Genomic DNA, 17,430 nt, shown 5'->3' with positions numbered 1-17,430 from the left:
TATCTTCACCTCAACCGCGATATACAGCATCGATTTTGAAAAACGTCAACTCAGGAAACCGGGCCTTTGTCTAAAAATTTTCGTCTATCTGCCTTGCTTTCTATGTACGTGCCTTTTACCATTGGCCATCATTGATTCCCTTTCTCAGGATAGATTATTTTTCCAAAATATTGTGGCAATTTATGTGAATTGGATGACGATTTTCGTTCGTTTCCTGCTGTACGGGGTGTTCGTCCTTGGGCTATGCCATCGAAATGGGAGAATCGGTCATTGGCTGGAGAAGGTGTTGGAATTGCAGGCCTCATATTTCGACGGCCATGCGGAGGTGCCAAAGGATATGCAGCATCGCAAGTGGTTGTATTTCAACAGCATTTTGGCCTGTACCCATTATGGTCTGGAGTCCTATCTGAACGGGGATAGTGATAGGGATGATGAAATTCTAACGGATTGGGCTCAAGTCAGTCTATTTGTCATGGTGAATGTTCAACATTTCTACATGCTGCAACATGCCACGTTGCTGTGCTATTTGAGGGAGTGTTTCTCCCAGCTCCGCCATCAATTGGCAACGAAGGAAATAACTACCCGATTGAATTTAATCTATAATCAACTGCGTAACCACTACGAAGAATTGAATGATATTTTTGGTCCCCTTATTTCGATTATTCTTCTCTGCTCATTTCTTACGAATTCCATGGTGGGCTATGTCATGCTGATGTATTTGAAATTGCCCAACTTTCAAATCGATCTTTATCTCTATCTCTTTGGAAATGGCCTGTACTTTTGGCTGCTACTTCACTGGTACATCTATGTTATGCTGTGCGATCGGGTGGAGTCGGCCATCAAGGATATCGATTGGGTGATCAATGAATATACTACGGAGAAGGAATCACAACGGGAGGTATGACAGTATACTATTATCCTTGGGAGTGGACATGGAAGACAAAATAATATATATTTCCTGATTCCAGATTGAACTGATTGTTTTCAGCCGTTGCCTTCGTTGGCCGGGTACCAACATTTGCCAACTCATCGATATAAATCGGGGATATTTGTTTTGCTGTCTGGCCCAAACACTGTCGTATATCATAACTCTGATACAGTGTGATTATGTTAATTTAATATGAAAAAATACAAAAAAAATTGTTTAGAATTAAAAAATTAAATATAAGTTTTGAAAATACCCAGCCCTTAAAATCGTTTTTTTTTTCTCTCAAAACTTACGCCTATTTGGACAAAGAACTAATATGCGTATGAGTGTTGTCAGCACTCATACGCACCATGTATCAACAACATTTATAGAAATATATCTGGTCTTGAAGCCTGCAATTGGAAATTTTTAGTGTATTTCACAATAGAACCAAGTTATCGGAAAAAATACGCAATTACTGCAGATTTACATTTTTCGTGACTTTCTTCGTTATGACTTTTCAAGTGCTATATCTTTGAAAGTAGTTGGCATATCGATTTGAAATAACTTAGGAATTATTGCAGGGTATTTTATCTTCAAATTTTAAAAATACGTTTTCCCTATTACTCAACAATCGCCAGAGTTATGGCCAAAAATAAACGTAACTGTTTTATTCAAAATTTTAGAATTTTTTGTGGTACAAGTTTCTTGGGTTTGTATCTTTAAAGCTAATTATCATAGCTTTAAGAAATAAACGGATTTGAAATAAAAACAATCTGATCTTCAAGCCTGAAATTATAAGTTTTGGTGTATCTCACAAAATAACGGAGTTTTGGGACAAAATGCTCAATTACCTTTGATTTTCATTTTTAACAAATTTCTGCGTTATGATTTTCTAAGTGCTATATCGTTGAAAGTAATCGGCATATTGGTTTGAATGTGACTTTAAAATGATAGTAGAGCATCTTATCTTAAAGTTTTTAAAATAATATGTTCTTCTATCTCCTAAAGTTCCAGAGTAATGCCCAAAATTACACAACTAACAAAAATTAACAAAGTATGGCACATTCTTTGCAATTGTCTTCCGGAGGCCATATCTTTCCAAATAATGAGAATATTTTGTTGAAATAAATGGATTTTGAAAGCTTAATAACTGGGTTTTAAACCTTTCACACTTTGTTTTGTCATATCTTGAAAAATAGCTGAGTTATCGCCATTTCTATACATGTGCATAATTTTTGAAGTACATGGAATTTTCTTAGCCATCGTCTTCAAGGGGCCGTAACCCTATTTCAAATTTATATGGCCATATATATACACATTATATATGGAAAGGGAAATATATAATCCTCAAATCGATATAAATTTTGTTGACATATCTTGCCAAATACAGAAGTTCTGGGCAAAAATTAACATGAGCTCTATAATTTCAAAAATAAACATTGTTTGCGTAAACATTTTCTAGGGCCTATAACTCGGGAAGTAGTTGGGATATTGCTGAAGAATGTTTGCATGTTTAATAAAATGGATCCGATCTTCAAATTTGTCATTGGAGGTGTAAGTGTATCTCCACAAATACTAAAGCTATCGCGAAAATTACACATTTACTGTAATTTTAATTTTTATGAGTTTTCTTTGTAATCGGCTTTTAGGGCCTATATCTAGGGAACTAATGGGCATATTTAAACGAAATAAATTTATTTTGATAGCAGACCAACTAGGCTTTAAATTTATTTTTTAAATGTTGTTTATATATCTACAAATTCTGGAGTTATTTAAATTAACTATATAATTTCAATATTTCAATTTTTTGCGTTTGAGTTATTTAAATGAGCTATATAATGTCAATATTTCAATTCAATAGGGTCTATAACTTGTAAAGTAGTGAGAATATTTCTGAGATCTGATCTTCAAGTTTGTCATTGGTGGTTTAAGTGTATCTCCACAAATGTCAGAGTTATCGTGAAAATTGCACAGATACTTTTATTTAAAAAATTGTGAGTTTTCTTTGTAATCGGCTTTTAGGGCCTATATCTTGGAAATTAATGGGAATATTTTAACGAAATAAATTTATTTTGTTAGCAGGCAAAATACCCTTTATATTTCCTTCTCAAATATTGTATGTATCTCAACAAATTCTGGAGTTATTTAAAAGAGCTGTATAAATTCAAAAATGTATATTTTATGAGTAAACGCTTTCTAGGGTCTATAACTCGTATCGCAGAGGAGATATTGCTCAGCAATGATTATTTGTTTAATAAAGTAGACCTGATCTTCAAGTTTGTCATTGGGGATTTAATTGTATCTCCACAAATGTCAGAGTTATCGCGAAAATTATACAGATATTGGGATTTAAATTTTTTTTGAGTTTTCTTTGTAATTGTCTTTGAGAGCCTATATCTAGGGAACTAAAGAGAATGTTTAAACAAAATAAATTTATTTTGATAGCAGACCAACTAGGCTTTAAATTTCTCCTTCAAAAGTTGTCTATATCTCTACAATTTCTGGAGTTATTTCAATGAGCTGTATAATGTCAATATTTCAATTTCTTTTGCGTAAATGCTTTCTAGGGCCTATAACTTGGAAAGTAGTGGGAATAGTTTTAAGAAATGGTTGTATGTTTCATAAAGTGGACCTGATCTTCAAGTTTGTCATTGGGAATTTAAGTGTATCTCCACAAATGTCACAGTTATCGCGAAAATTACACATTTACTGTAATTTTAAAATATTTTGAGTTTTCTTTGTAATCGTCTTTTAGGGCCTACATCTAGGGAACTAATCGGAATATTTTAAGGAAATAAATATATTTTAATAGCAGACCAACTAGCCTTTATATTTCCTTTTTAAAGGTTGTCTATATCTCCACAATTTCTGGAGTTATTTAAATGAGCTCTATAATGTCAATATTTCAATTTTTTGCGTAAACGCTTTCTGGGGCCTATAACTTGGAATGTAGTGGGAGTAGTTTTAAGAAATGTTTGTATATTTCATAAAGTGGACCAGATCTTCATGTTTGTCGTTGGAGGTTTAAGCGTAGCTCCACAAATGTCAGAGTTATCGCGAAAATTACACATTTACTGTAATTTTTAAATATTTTGAGTTTTCTTTGTAATTGGCTTTTAGAGCCTATATCTAAGGAACTAATGGCAATACTTTTACAAAATAAATTAATTTCGATAGCAGACCAACTAGCCTTTATATTTCCTTTTCAAATATTGTATGTATCTCAACAAATTCTGGAGTTATTTAAATGAGCTGTATAAATTCAAAATTGTAGATTTTTTGAGTCAACGCTTTCTTGGGTCTATAACTCGTATCGCAGTGGAGATATTGCTCAGCAATGATTATTTGTTTAATAAAGTAGACTTAGTCTTCAAGTTTGTCATTGGAGGTTTAAGTGTATCTCCACAAATGTCAGAGTTATCGCGAAATTATTCAGATATTGTTATTTAAATAATTTTTGAGTTTACTTTGTAATCGGCTTTTAGGACCTATATCTAGGGACCTAATGGGAATATTTAAACGAACTAAATTTATTTTGATAGCAAACCAACTAGCCTTTATATTTCCTTTTCAAAGGTTGTTTATATCTCCACAAATACTAAAGTTATCGTCAATAATAAAAAGTGAGCTAGTTTTTTTAATAATTAAAATTTCTTCCGCAACATTTTCAATTGCCTATAACTTTTGAACTAAGAGGGGTATCGGAATGAAATATATATTTTTTAGAAGTCTTGATACCTGTATTTTATTCATCGGGTATATTTCATCGCGTTTGAGGTCATATATGTTAGGTGGGTCTGTGAAATATTTTGTTTTCAAATTTTGTCCTATCATTTCAAAAATGCCTTGTTATTATTTTTTTAAGAGTTTTTATTTATTTCAATTGGTAATTACAATATTTCTATGGAATTTAATCGTCTTTTATGGAGACATAATTTTATATACAAATAAAAATTGTAAAAATTATTTGAAAATTTTATCTAGAATTCAATTCATATATGTGTTTTTCTTTTTTTGTTTGGTATTTGCTTTAAGCTTAAAAATAAGTGCACTTTTTCAATATGATTTTCTATTTCATTGATATGTAATAAAATTTAGAGGCTAGGTAATTCTATTTTTTTAATTTAATTTTTATATACAAAATGAAATAATATATATTTTTAAATTTATTTTTAAATTTATTTTTGTACACTACTTGAGGGTCATATAAAATAATGGTCATTTTTATTAAGGTAATATTTGTATTAATTTTTAATTTTGTTAAAATTAATTTTATAATTTTTTCTATTGAAGGGAAAACAAGTGTTTCACGGTTCCCAACTCTGGGAATCAATTGGTAGACATAATTTTGTATTAATTTTTTTCTTTCGATATTTGTTGAAGATCATTATTTGTGGATACATCCTTGGAAGTTGGTTGTTTTGCTATATTTTTTATTAATGGTAGACTTCTTTTATAAATATTCTTTGGAAGGTTAGATGTTCTTCGAAGACAACATAACCCAAATTTTCGCTTAGGTTTTGGAAGTTAGATCTCAATTTGTATGTTTGGAAGATTCGAGTAATCTTTTCATTTTTGGAAAGTTTCCGTTTGATTCATTTATGCCTTGGCTGCCTCTGCAGCAGCCGCAGCCGCCGCAGCAGTGGCCGCAGCTGCAGCTGCCTGTCTCTTTTCCTCCTCCATTTCCAGACGTTCCACTTTACGTATTTTGCTTAGTTTCTCTGAAAAAATTAGAAATATTTTTTTAACTTGATCCGCAATTGCCTTCACTCCTCCGAGCGACTTACTTGCACATTTCAGCATTATTGTACCCCACCATATGCTCCAGCCCCAGCCCACAAAGCAGAAGAGCACACAAAAGAATTGGGCCATACCCACAATGATGTTGATGATCAGGGAGCCAAGGCGGGCCTTGGCACTATCGTAATGCGAGAATCGGGGAATGCCAACGCAAAGGCAAAAGAAGCCGGATAACAAGGTTCCTAGAAGGAAGAGTCAAAAGAAAGAGGGTTCAGGATAGGGTTAAGGGTTTTTTAGAAACAACTTGGACGTCTGAGAGACCCTCGAATTTTTTTCTGCACAAAAAATTGGACCCCAAGGGTCGCACAAATTCTTTTCTTTGGAAAAAAGTTGGATCCCAGTGGTCTTACGAATTTTTTTTCTATAGAAAAAAGATTGGGACCGCAGGGTCCCACAAATTTTTTTCTTTAGAAAAAATTGGAACCCAGCTTACCTAGAATATTTTTCTATAGAAAAAAGATTGGGACCGCAGGGGTTCCACGAATTTTTTTTTTCTATAGAAAAAAGATTGGCACCGCAGGGGTCCCTCGATTTTTTTCTATAGAAAAAAGATTGGCACCGCAGGGGTCCCACGAATTTTTTTCTGTAGAAAAAAGATTGGGACCCCAGGGGTCCCACGAATTTTTTTCTGTAGAAAAAAGATTGGGAACCCAGGGGTCCCAGGAATTTTTTTCTGTAGAAAAAAGATTGGGACCCCAGGGGTCCCACGAATTTTTTTCTGTAGAAAAAAGATTGGGATCCCAGGGGTCCCAGGAATTTTTTTCTATAGAAAAAAGATTGGGACGCAGGGGCGCCACGAATTTTTTTCTATAGAAAAAAGATTGGGATCCCAGGGGACCCACGAATTTGTTTCTATAGAAAAAAGATTGGGATCCCAGGGGTCCCACGAATTTTTTTCTATTGAAAAAACTTGGACCCCTGGGGTCCCACAGATTTTTGTTTTCTGTTGAGCTATCTTGGTAATGCCTCAAACTCACCCAATCCTGGTATCAGAATATTGCAAATGGCACAAAACCATGCCAGGCAAAGAGGTAGAACGGGTATGGCTCCCTTCATTTTCGATGTATATTCGACTAGGTCCACGTGGAGTTTGCGGCGTGTGTCCTGAAACACAATTCGAAAATTAATTTTGTTTAAGGATAGCCTTTTATACCTTACCTCAGGTGGTGGGGCCCTAATACTTTGCCTGCGACTATCCGAGACGGCCACCTTTTTCTTGCGGCAGCACAGCAAGAAATTGCAGAAACGTTTACAGCAGCCCCTGAAAAGAGAAATCCCATTATAACAGTACTTCCCCCTCTCTTTTCTCTCTCTCTCTCTCCCCCTCCAACTTACTGTTTCTCCACCACATCCTGACCCTCGAGCACGGCCGCATCCGTTGGTGTTATACCCGCCTCTGGATCCTGCCAGGCCACCGTTGACCCAGCCATTGAACCGGCCGCCGAGTGTTGACGTTTCCTACGACACGGTATACAGAAGCAACATTTCTTTACCTCGGTCTCATCACCGGTCTTTGGGTCGATTTTATTCACCGAACGACAGCAGAAAATTTTACTCAGACACAGACCACAGCGGCTCTGTTTGGGTGGTCCCATAGGTCGCAATGGGGGTGCCGGGGTTGGTTTCCTCACAAGATCCTTATCCTTTCCCTTCTTACCACAACAACTTTTGCAACAATTCAATTTTTGCCAACACGATGGCTTCTTTTGCGCGTCCTTTTCGTCGACTAACTGTAGATTGGTTGTGGTGGCACTACTGGTGGCAGAGAGAACTGGCTGAGTGGCCTCATCATGTTTAGCTTTGCGTTTGCGTTGACAGCAGCGGGAGCAGCGCGATCGACGACATGGCATACAGAATTTAGCACAACAGCGGCAACAGCCTCGCGGTGAGTCGTCTTCGTTGTCAAGGGATTTGTTTTCCAGATATTCCTGGCTGCCGGATCTGGAAAATACACCAAAAATTAAAAAAAATGAGACAAGGGAAAATACATTTTTTTTTAAAGAGAAACCAATTCGCAGGACCCTTGGGTCCAAGTTTTTTTTTTCGATAGAAAAAAATCGTGCGAAGTTTTGCTATGGAAAAAAATTCGTGGGACCCTTGGGTCCTAGTTTTTTCCGATAGAAAAAAAATTCGTGAGACCTTTGGGTCTTAGTTTTTTCCGATAGAAAAAAATTCGTGGGACCCTTGGGTCCAAGTTTTTTTTCGATAGAAAAAAATTGTGCGACCCTTCTATAGAATAAAAAATTGAGCGGGCTTTGGGTCTAAGTTTTTTCTACAAAAAAAAAACAAACATGGACCCCCTGGGGTCCAACTTGGGTCCAAGTTATTTTTTCGATAGAAAAAAATCGTGCGAAGTTTTTCTATGGAAAAAAATTCATGGGATCCTTTGGTCCAAGTTTTTTTCGATACAAAAAAATCGTGGGACCTTTGGGTCTTAGTTTTTTTCCGATAGAAAAAAATTCGTGGGACCCTTGGGTCCAAGTTTTTTTTCGATAGAAAAAAAATTGTGCGACCCTTCGATAGAATAAAAAATTGAGCGGCCTTTGGGTCTAAGTTTTTTCTACAAAAAAAAAACAAAACAAACGTGGACCCCCTGGGGTCCAAGTTCTTTTTTCGATAGAAAAAAATCGTGCGAAGTTTTTCTATGGAAAAAAAATTCATGGGACCCTTTGGTCCAAGTTTTTTTTTCGATACAAAAAAATCCTGGGACCTTAGGGTCCTAGTTTTTTCCGATAGAAAAAAATTCGTGGGACCCTTGGGTCCTAGTTTTTTCCGATAGAAAAAAAATTCGTGAGACCTTTGGGTCCTAGTTTTTTTTCCGATAGAAAAAAATTCGTGGGACCCCTGGGTCCAAGTTATTTTTCGATAGAAAAAAAATTGTGCGACCCTTCGATAGAATAAAAAATTGAGCGGCCTTTGGGTCTAAGTTTTTTCTACGAAAAAAAACAATCGTGGACCCCCTGGGGTCCAACTTTTTTGCTATTGGAAAAAAATTCGCCGGGACCTTGGGTCCAAGTTTTTTCTAAAGAAAAAAATTTGTCGGGACGATGGGTCCAAGTTTTTTCTATTACAAAAAACTTCGTCTTGACCTTGCGTGCAACTTTTTTCTATAGAAAAAACTTCATTTCCATTATTATTATTTCGTACCAAGAGACGTATGAGTAGCGACAATAAGTACACGCACCCCATTTTACTGATTTAATCTTCAATTTGTGTTGTTTTTGAAAATATCAAAATGATTTTTTTTTTTTAATAAAAATCATAACCATTTTCCAGTACAAAAATCTCATACTTCTGGGGAGCAGACGTGAGAAATTGTTTAAAGAAAAACCCCGGACTCTTGGAGTCACCGTGAAAATGTTTCGATTTTTTTTTGCAGAAAAAAAAAACTTTTTCCTTTTCCTTTGATCGTCGATATTTTTTCTATAGCACAGACATATTCTCTCCTATTCTTGTTTTTTGAATTTATGAATTTATTTCGGGGGGACCATAGTATGGGTGTTGTCAATATGTATACGCACCTTACCGTTTTTAAGCGACTATACAATTGTACCTTTTTTATTTTAATAATTTAGATTCTAAAAGATTGAAATTCTCATCATTAATATCAAATTTACATAATCACACTGGATCAGAGTTATAATGTAGGAAGCCGTTTCGGCAAGAATGCAAAATAGATATCCGCGATTTTTATCGATTAGATGACAGATTCCGGCTCCGGGGTATATTCATAGAGCATCGGGTCGATGTCCTTGATGGCCGACTCTACCCGATCGCACAGCATAACATAGATATACAAATGTAGCAGGATCCAAAAGTACAGGCCATTGCCAAAGATGTAGATGTATAGATCGATGTTGTAGCTGGGTATGTTCAGATATAGCAGCAGAACAGGGCCCAGCATGGAATTGGTGAGAAACGAGCACAGCAAAAAATGTTGAATGTAAAAATGTTGAATATTTATGAGACCAAATACTGTGGCCTGGGCGAAATCAAAATCATAAGATTCTATCATGTCATTATCTTCAGGGAAAAGAGAAGGATTTATCGATAGAGCAATTCAAACTACAACCCGAAGAGGAGTTCAGTATTTTCTACAGAAAAAAAGTCACAAGCAACCCCAGGTGTAATGCAGGATTTTTCCATAGAAAAATTCTAGAGACCAACCCCAGGAGGAGTGCAGGATTTGATAGGAAAATAAAAAAATGGGTGGCGTATACATACTGTCACAGCTCATAGGCCTATTGATACCCACAGCTGATACCTACCCCAGATTCATTAAAAAAAACAAGGAATTGAAAAATGAATTGGTGAATGGGTGCGTATACGTTATGTCAATACTCATGCGACCACTGGTACACAAATAAGTAATTTGTTTATATCTTTGTTTTTTTTTTACTGGGGTTAATGCAGGCCACACATAATTTGATGGCCCTACACGATAAGTAGCTCTGTTGTCTTTTAGGCAGGAACGACACATTTCCTGTATAAACTTCTTCGGTATTGCAATTTTTTTTTTTCGTACACATCCCAATTATCCACAGGAAAGAAATGCTCACAACGAGTCTAGGAAGAGAGAAGGATTTATCGATAGAGCAATTCAAACTACAACCCGAAGAGGTGTTCAGTATTTTCTACAGAAAAATTGTCACAAGCAACCCCAGGAGTAGTGCAGGATTTTTCCATAGAAAAATTCTAGAGACCAACCCCAGGAGGAGTGCAGGATTTGATAGGAAAATAAGGAAAAAATGAGTGGCGTATACATACTGTCACAGCTCATAGGCCTATTGATACCCACAGCTGGTACCTACCCCAGATTCATTAAAAAAACCAAGGAATTGAAAAATGAATTGGTGAATGGGTGCGTATACGTTATGTCAATACTCATGCGACCACTGGTACACAAATAAGTAATTTGTTTATATCTTTGTTTTTTTTTTTACTGGGGTTAATGCAGGCCACACATAATTTGATGGCCCTACACGATAAGTAGCTCTGTTGTCTTTTAGGCAGGAAGGACACATTTCCTGTATAAACTTCATCGGTATTGCTATTTTTTTTTCGTACACATCCCAATTATCCACAAAATGTTACGGACATTAAAACATCTCGCCTTCTACGCAATGATGTGGACTAGCTACATCAATTTCATCAATGGCTGGTGGTTGAATTTGGATAAACGCCAGGTGAAAAGACTCAAGCTTAGCATTAGAATACTGATGTGGTTGCCCACAGTTTTCATGCTATTGGCCCTACCCTATGGCACTCTGTTGGCCATGTCTCGTGATCGCCTCTATGCCACAAATCCCGTGGCCATTTATGCCAACTATACTGTGATTATGGCCAGGACTTTGCTCTATTATATTTATGCCTGGACATGGAATCGAAGGGATCAGCAGGTGCTTCAATGGCTGGAAAAAATGTTGCGACTGCAAAGAGAATATTTTGACTGGCACCAGGCAATTAAGCGCTCGCTACGTCCGTGGCTGTATGTCAATTGTCTACTGACCATGGTCCACATGTGGGGTATTTCGTTTGGTATCTTCTCCGATGATATTGAGGAAGTTGGACGTGACCAATGGGTATCCTATCCATTGTATGTCATGATTGTGGTGCAACATTTCCATATGCTCTATCATGGCGGGTTCCTGTGCTGGCTGCAGGAATATTTTTCCATTATAAATCAGCAAATTTCAGAACAGAAATTAAATCCCCAACTGAATTTGATCTATTGGCAGTTGCATGGCATGAAAGAGGAATTGACGGACATATATTGTCCTGTCATGTTGTTCATAATTTTCTCTCTTCTCATCTCCAATTCCATGGTTGGCTATATTACGCTGATGAAACTAATGTTACCCGAATTGCATACGCAAAGTTATGCCTATCATTTTGGCAATCTCTTCTATATACTACTGATCATTCATTGGTATAGCTACTTTACAATTGGCCAGCGTATGGAGGAGACAATAAGGGATACGGAATTGTTACTCTATGATTATGTCACAGAGCCCTGGTTGTGTGCAGACACTTATGAGAGGGAGGTACAAGCCCCTTTGGATTTATGTAATTTTTTTTAAGAAGTGATTTTGAAAATTATTTCTATTTCTATTTCCAGTTGGAAATGCTAATTATGAGCCGAAGTCTGAACACCGCCGAAGTTCAAATAGTTGGCATAAATCTAAACTGGAGTTCGCTGTTTGCTATATTGGCCCAAACTGTGTCGTATATTATAACCCTTATACAATTGGATTATGTTAATTTAATATGAACTTAGGGGGAAATATATTTTCGTGGGATGTGAAAAATATAATTTTGTCAACTGTGGCCTAAGGAGAAGCATTTAAAATATTAAAAATCAAATAAATGGAGATGGGGTGCGTATACGTGCCGGCAACACTCATACGCACCGTGGGTCCCTGAAATCGATTTTCACTTTAATATGTATTATTTGAAATTTAAAAAAAAAATATTTTTTTTTTCGAGATATAGCCCCTGGTAGACCATTTCAAATGCTAAAAATTAAATAAAGGGCGATAGGTTCCGGAGTTCGCTGTTTGCCATATTGGCCCAAACTGTGTCGTATATTATAACCCTTATACGATTGGATTATGTTAATTTAATATGAATTAAGGGAAAATATATTTTCGTGGGATGTGAGAAATGTAATTTTGTCAACTGTGGCCTAAGGAGAAGCATTTAAAAGATTAAAAATCAAATAAATGGAGATTGGGTGCGTATACGTGCCGGCAACACTCATACGCACCGTGGGTCCCTGAAATCGATTTTCACTTTAATATGTATTATTTGGAAAGATATTTCCTTGAAATTTGAATAAATATTTTTTTTTCGAGATATAGCCCCTGGTAGACCATTTCAAATGCTAAAAATTAAATAAAGGGCGAAAGGTTCCGGAGTTCGCTGTTTGCCATATTGGCCCAAACTGTGTCGTATATTATAACCCTTATACAATTGGATTATGTTAATTTTATATGAACTTAGGGGGAAATATATTTTCGTGGGATGTGAAAAATGTAATTTTGTCAACTGTGGCCTAAGAAGAAGCATTTAAATTATTAAAAATCAAATAAATGGATATGGGGTGCGTATACGTGCCGGCAACACTCATACGCACCGTGGGTCCCTGAAATCGATTTTCACTTTAATATGTATTATTTGAAATTTAAAAAAATATATTTTTTTTCGAGATATAGCCCCTGGTAGACCATTTCAAATGCTAAAAATTAAATAAAGGGCGATAGGTTCCGGAGTTCGCTGTTTGCCATATTGGCCCAAACTGTGTAGTATATTATAACCCTTATACAATTGGATTATGTTAATTTAATATGAACTTAGGGGGAAATATATTTTCGTGGGATGTGAAAAATGTAATTTTGTCAACTGTGGCCTAAGAAGAAGCATTTAAAATATTAAAAATTAAATAAATGGAGATGGGATGCGTATACGTGCCGGCAACACTCATACGCACCGTGTGTCCCTGAAATCGTCATGATTTTCACTTTAATATGTATTATTTGGAAAGATGTTTCCTTGAAATTTAAAAAAAATATTTTTTTTTTCGAGACATAGCCCCTGGTAGACCATTTCAAATGCTAAAAATTAAATAAAGGGCGATAGGTTACGTTTACGTGCCTCCAGCACCCATACTCGTTGTGAATTCCAAAATAATAAATGAATTTCATATGAACTATTTATGATGGAGAAACAAGAATACTTTCATAAGTCTCAGTTGACCAATAGTAGAGTAGATATAGTCCACAGAAATCCAATCAAAATGATAGAAAATCAAGTAAATGATTATGGGGTTGCGTATACATGCCGATAACACTCATACGCAACGGGGGCCAAGGAAATTGATTTTTTATTTAATATGTATTATTTAGAAACATTTTTTTTCTGAAATTTAACGGCTAATAATCTTGAGATATTGCACCGGGAAAACCATTTCGAATGCTAAAAAAAAAAATAAATAAACAGAGAGGGGATTCGTATACGTGCTGACAGCAATCATACGCACCGTGGGTGCCTGAAATCGATTTAATACCCTCCACCATAGTACGGAGGGTATATTAAGTTTGTCATTCCGTTTGTAACACCTCGAAATATACATTTTAGACCCCACAAAGTGCATATATTCTTGATCAGCACAAAATTCTATGTCGATTTATGTCTGTGCGTCTGTCCGTCTGTGGAAATCACTCTAGCTTCCGAACGAAATGAAGTTGTTTCATAAAATTTTACTCAAATGTGTATTATGTCTGCAGGATTTTTGGTATTGAAAATGGGCCATGTAGGTCCACGTTTTCGTATAGCCCCCATATAACGGTACCCCCCGATATTCGGTATTTTGATGATTTTAGTGACATTATTTACCGGAATTGTTTCACATTTGGTATTTGAAGTTCGGAATGGATGTTACATCCTAAGACAGAAAGTGAGCCATGTAGGTCCACGTCTTCGTGTAGCCCCCATATAACGGTACCCCCCGATATTCGGTATTTTGATGATTTTAGCGACATTATTTACCCGAATTGTTTCAGATTTGCTATTTGAAGTTCATTATGGATGCTACATCCTAAGACAGAAAGTGAGCCATGTAGGTCCACGTCTTCGTATAGCCCCCATATAACGGTACCCCCCGATATTCGGTATTTTGATGATTTTAGTGACATTATTTACCGGAATTGTTTCAATTTTAGTATTTGAAGTTCGTAATGGATGCTATATCCTATGACAGAAAGTGAGCCATGTAGGTCCACGTCTTCGTATAACCCCCATATACCGGTACCCACCGATATTCGGTATTTTGATGATTTTAGTGACATTATTTACCGGAATTGTTTCAATTTTAGTATTTGAAGTTCGTAATGGATGCTATATCCTATGACAGAAAGTGAGCCATGTAGGTCCACGTCTTCGTATAACCCCCATATACCGGTACCCCCCGATATTCGGTATTTTGATGATTTTAGCGACATTATTTACCCGAATTGTTTCAGATTTGCTATTTGAAGTTCGTTATGGATGCTACATCCTAAGACAGAAAGTGAGCCATGTAGGTCCACGTCTTCGTATAGCCCCCATATAACGGTACCCCCCGATATTCGGTATTTTGATGATTTTAGTGACATTATTTACCGGAATTGTTTCAATTTTAGTATTTGAAGTTCGTAATGGATGCTATATCCTATGACAGAAAGTGAGCCATGTAGGTCCACGTCTTCGTATAACCCCCATATACCGGTACCCACCGATATTCGGTATTTTGATGATTTTAGCGACATTATTTACTCGAATTATTTCAGATTTGCTATTTGAAGTTCGTTATGGATGCTACATCCTAAGACAGAAAGTGAGCCATGTAGGTCCATGTCTTCGTATAGCCCCCACATAACGGTACCCCCCGATATTCGGCATCAAAGTTTTTAAACAAAACTTCCATTTTCTTTGCTCTAAATATAAATTGCAGAGCCCCAAACCCAATTTTTGATAACAAAAAATCACAAATCTAAAAAAGAAATTCGAAGTTCTTAGCAAAAGCTTAAAATACATAAAATTCCCAATGTGTGGTCCAATATTTCTTCCAAAATCCACAAAATAAATCTTTTTTACACATCCTTATAGTAAGTACCGCTTTTCACAACAGAAGTCCATTCAAAAATATCAAAATATCAGCAAATAAATGTTTTTGAAGGTCAATGGTCGTATGATTGTTGCCAGCATGTATACGCAACCAAGTCTTTTAAGAAATATCGCATTTGCTTTCAGACTAGAGTAGATGTTTTCCCATAAAATACAAGTAACGGATTCTCAAAATGATTTAAAAGAATTGAAATGAGAAAATTCTCGAAAATATTGGGCAAAGCACATAATTTAGTTGAGTATAAATGGGGCGTATAAGTAACGACATGATGTATACGCACCCCACTTCTATATATATAATTTTCAATTTTTTTTGTTTTAAAAATATCAGATCGAGACAATTGTTATTTCTTTTCTTTTCATTCATTATCTAAGATCTACTTCAATTAACTAATTACCGTAATTGAAGAAAATTTCCAAAGAAGGGAAGACGCAAAGCTATATTCCCCCCAAAGCATTCAACATGTTCGAACGTCTGCCGGTCTGGTGGTTTCACATAATGACCTTAGCTTGTATTTTAACCTCAACGTCGGAATTTCGCTTCGATGTGGAAAAAAATTCTCACGACGACCGCCAAGAGTCTAGGATTTTTCTATAGAAAAATTTTCACGACGACCGCAAGGAGTCTAGGATTTTTCTATAGAAAAATTCTCACGACGACCGCCAGGAGTCTAGGATTTTTCTATAGAAAAATTCTCACGACGACCGCCAGGAGTCTAGGATTATTCTATAGAAAAATTCTCACGACGAACGCTGGAGTCTAGGATTTTTCTTTGGAAAAATTCCCACGACGACCGCAGGAGTCTAGGATTTTTCTATGGAAAAATTCCCACGACGACCGCAGGAGTCTAGGATTTTTCTTTGGAAAAATTCTCACGACGACCCAGGAGTCTAGGATTTTTCTATAGAAAAATTCTCACGACGACAACAGGAGTCTAGGATTTTTCTATAGAAAAATTCTCACGACGACAACAGGAGTCTAGGATTTTTCTATAGAAAAATTCTCACGACGACAACAGGAGTCTAGGATTTTTCTATAGAAAAATTCTCACGACGACAACAGGAGTCTAGGATTTTTCTATAGAAAAATTCTCACGACGACAACAGGAGTCTAGGATTTTTCTATAGAAAAATTCTCACGACGACAACAGGAGTCTAGGATTTTTCTATAGAAAAATTCTCACGACGACAACAGGAGTCTAGGATTTTTCTATAGAAAAATTCTCACGACGACAACAGGAGTCTAGGATTTTTCTATAGAAAAATTCTCACGACGACAACAGGAGTCTAGGATTTTTCTATAGAAAAATTCTCACGACGACAACAGGAGTCTAGGATTTTTCTATAGAAAAATTCTCACGACATCTACGACCCCAGGAGTCTCGGATTTTTCTATAGAAAAATTCTCACGACGACCCCAGGAGTCTAGGATTTTTCTATAGAAAAATTCTCACGACGACCCCAGGAGTCTAGGATTTTTCTATAGAAAAATTCTCACGACGACCCCAGGAGTCTAGGATTTTTCTATAGAAAAATTCTCACGACGACCCCAGGAGTCTAGGATTTTTCTATAGAAAAATTCTCACGACGACCCCAGGAGTCTAGGATTTTTCTATAGAAAAATTCTCACGACGACCCCAGGAGTCTAGGATTTTTCTATAGAAAAATTCTCACGACGACCCCAGGAGTCTAGGATTTTTCTATAGAAAAATTCTCACGACGACCCCAGGAGTCTAGGATTTTTCTATAGAAAAATTCTCACGACGACCCCAGGAGTCTAGGATTTTTCTATAGAAAAATTCTCGCGACGACCCCAGGAGTCTAGGATTTTTCTATAGAAAAATTCTCGCGACGACCCCAGGAGTCTAGGATTTTTCTATAGAAAAATACTCACGACGACCGCAGGAGTCTAGGATTTTTCTATAGAAAAATACTCACGACGACCGCAGGAGTCTAGGATTTTTCTATAGAAAAATTCTCACGACGACCGCAGGAGTCTAGGATTTTTCTATAGAAAAATACTCACGACGACCGCAGGAGTCTAGGATTTTTCTATA

At 36.3% G+C, this 17,430-nt stretch overlaps 1 protein-coding gene across 1 annotated transcript in view; it reads right to left on the bottom strand.

Moving 5' to 3' along the window:
- Positions 1 to 5,482: 5,482 nt before the first annotated feature.
- Positions 5,483 to 17,430, bottom strand: part of LOC105261503 (protein stum) — a 96,168-nt gene continuing 84,220 nt past the window's right edge. Inside the window, exons 5-9 of the mRNA XM_059126260.1 lie at positions 7,046 to 7,651; positions 6,869 to 6,971; positions 6,688 to 6,814; positions 5,698 to 5,892; positions 5,483 to 5,631 (exon numbers count right to left, since the gene is read on the bottom strand). Of these exons, the coding sequence (XP_058982243.1) occupies positions 5,510 to 5,631; positions 5,698 to 5,892; positions 6,688 to 6,814; positions 6,869 to 6,971; positions 7,046 to 7,651 (1,153 nt within the window). The 3' untranslated portion in view covers positions 5,483 to 5,509. The remainder of the gene's footprint in view (positions 5,632 to 5,697; positions 5,893 to 6,687; positions 6,815 to 6,868; positions 6,972 to 7,045; positions 7,652 to 17,430) is intronic.

The sequence above is a fragment of the Musca domestica genome, unplaced genomic scaffold, assembly GCF_030504385.1.
Source record: "Musca domestica strain aabys unplaced genomic scaffold, Musca_domestica.polishedcontigs.V.1.1 37, whole genome shotgun sequence".
NCBI classification, from domain to species: domain Eukaryota; kingdom Metazoa; phylum Arthropoda; class Insecta; order Diptera; family Muscidae; genus Musca; species Musca domestica.
This window is presented reverse-complemented; position numbering and strand designations above follow the sequence as displayed.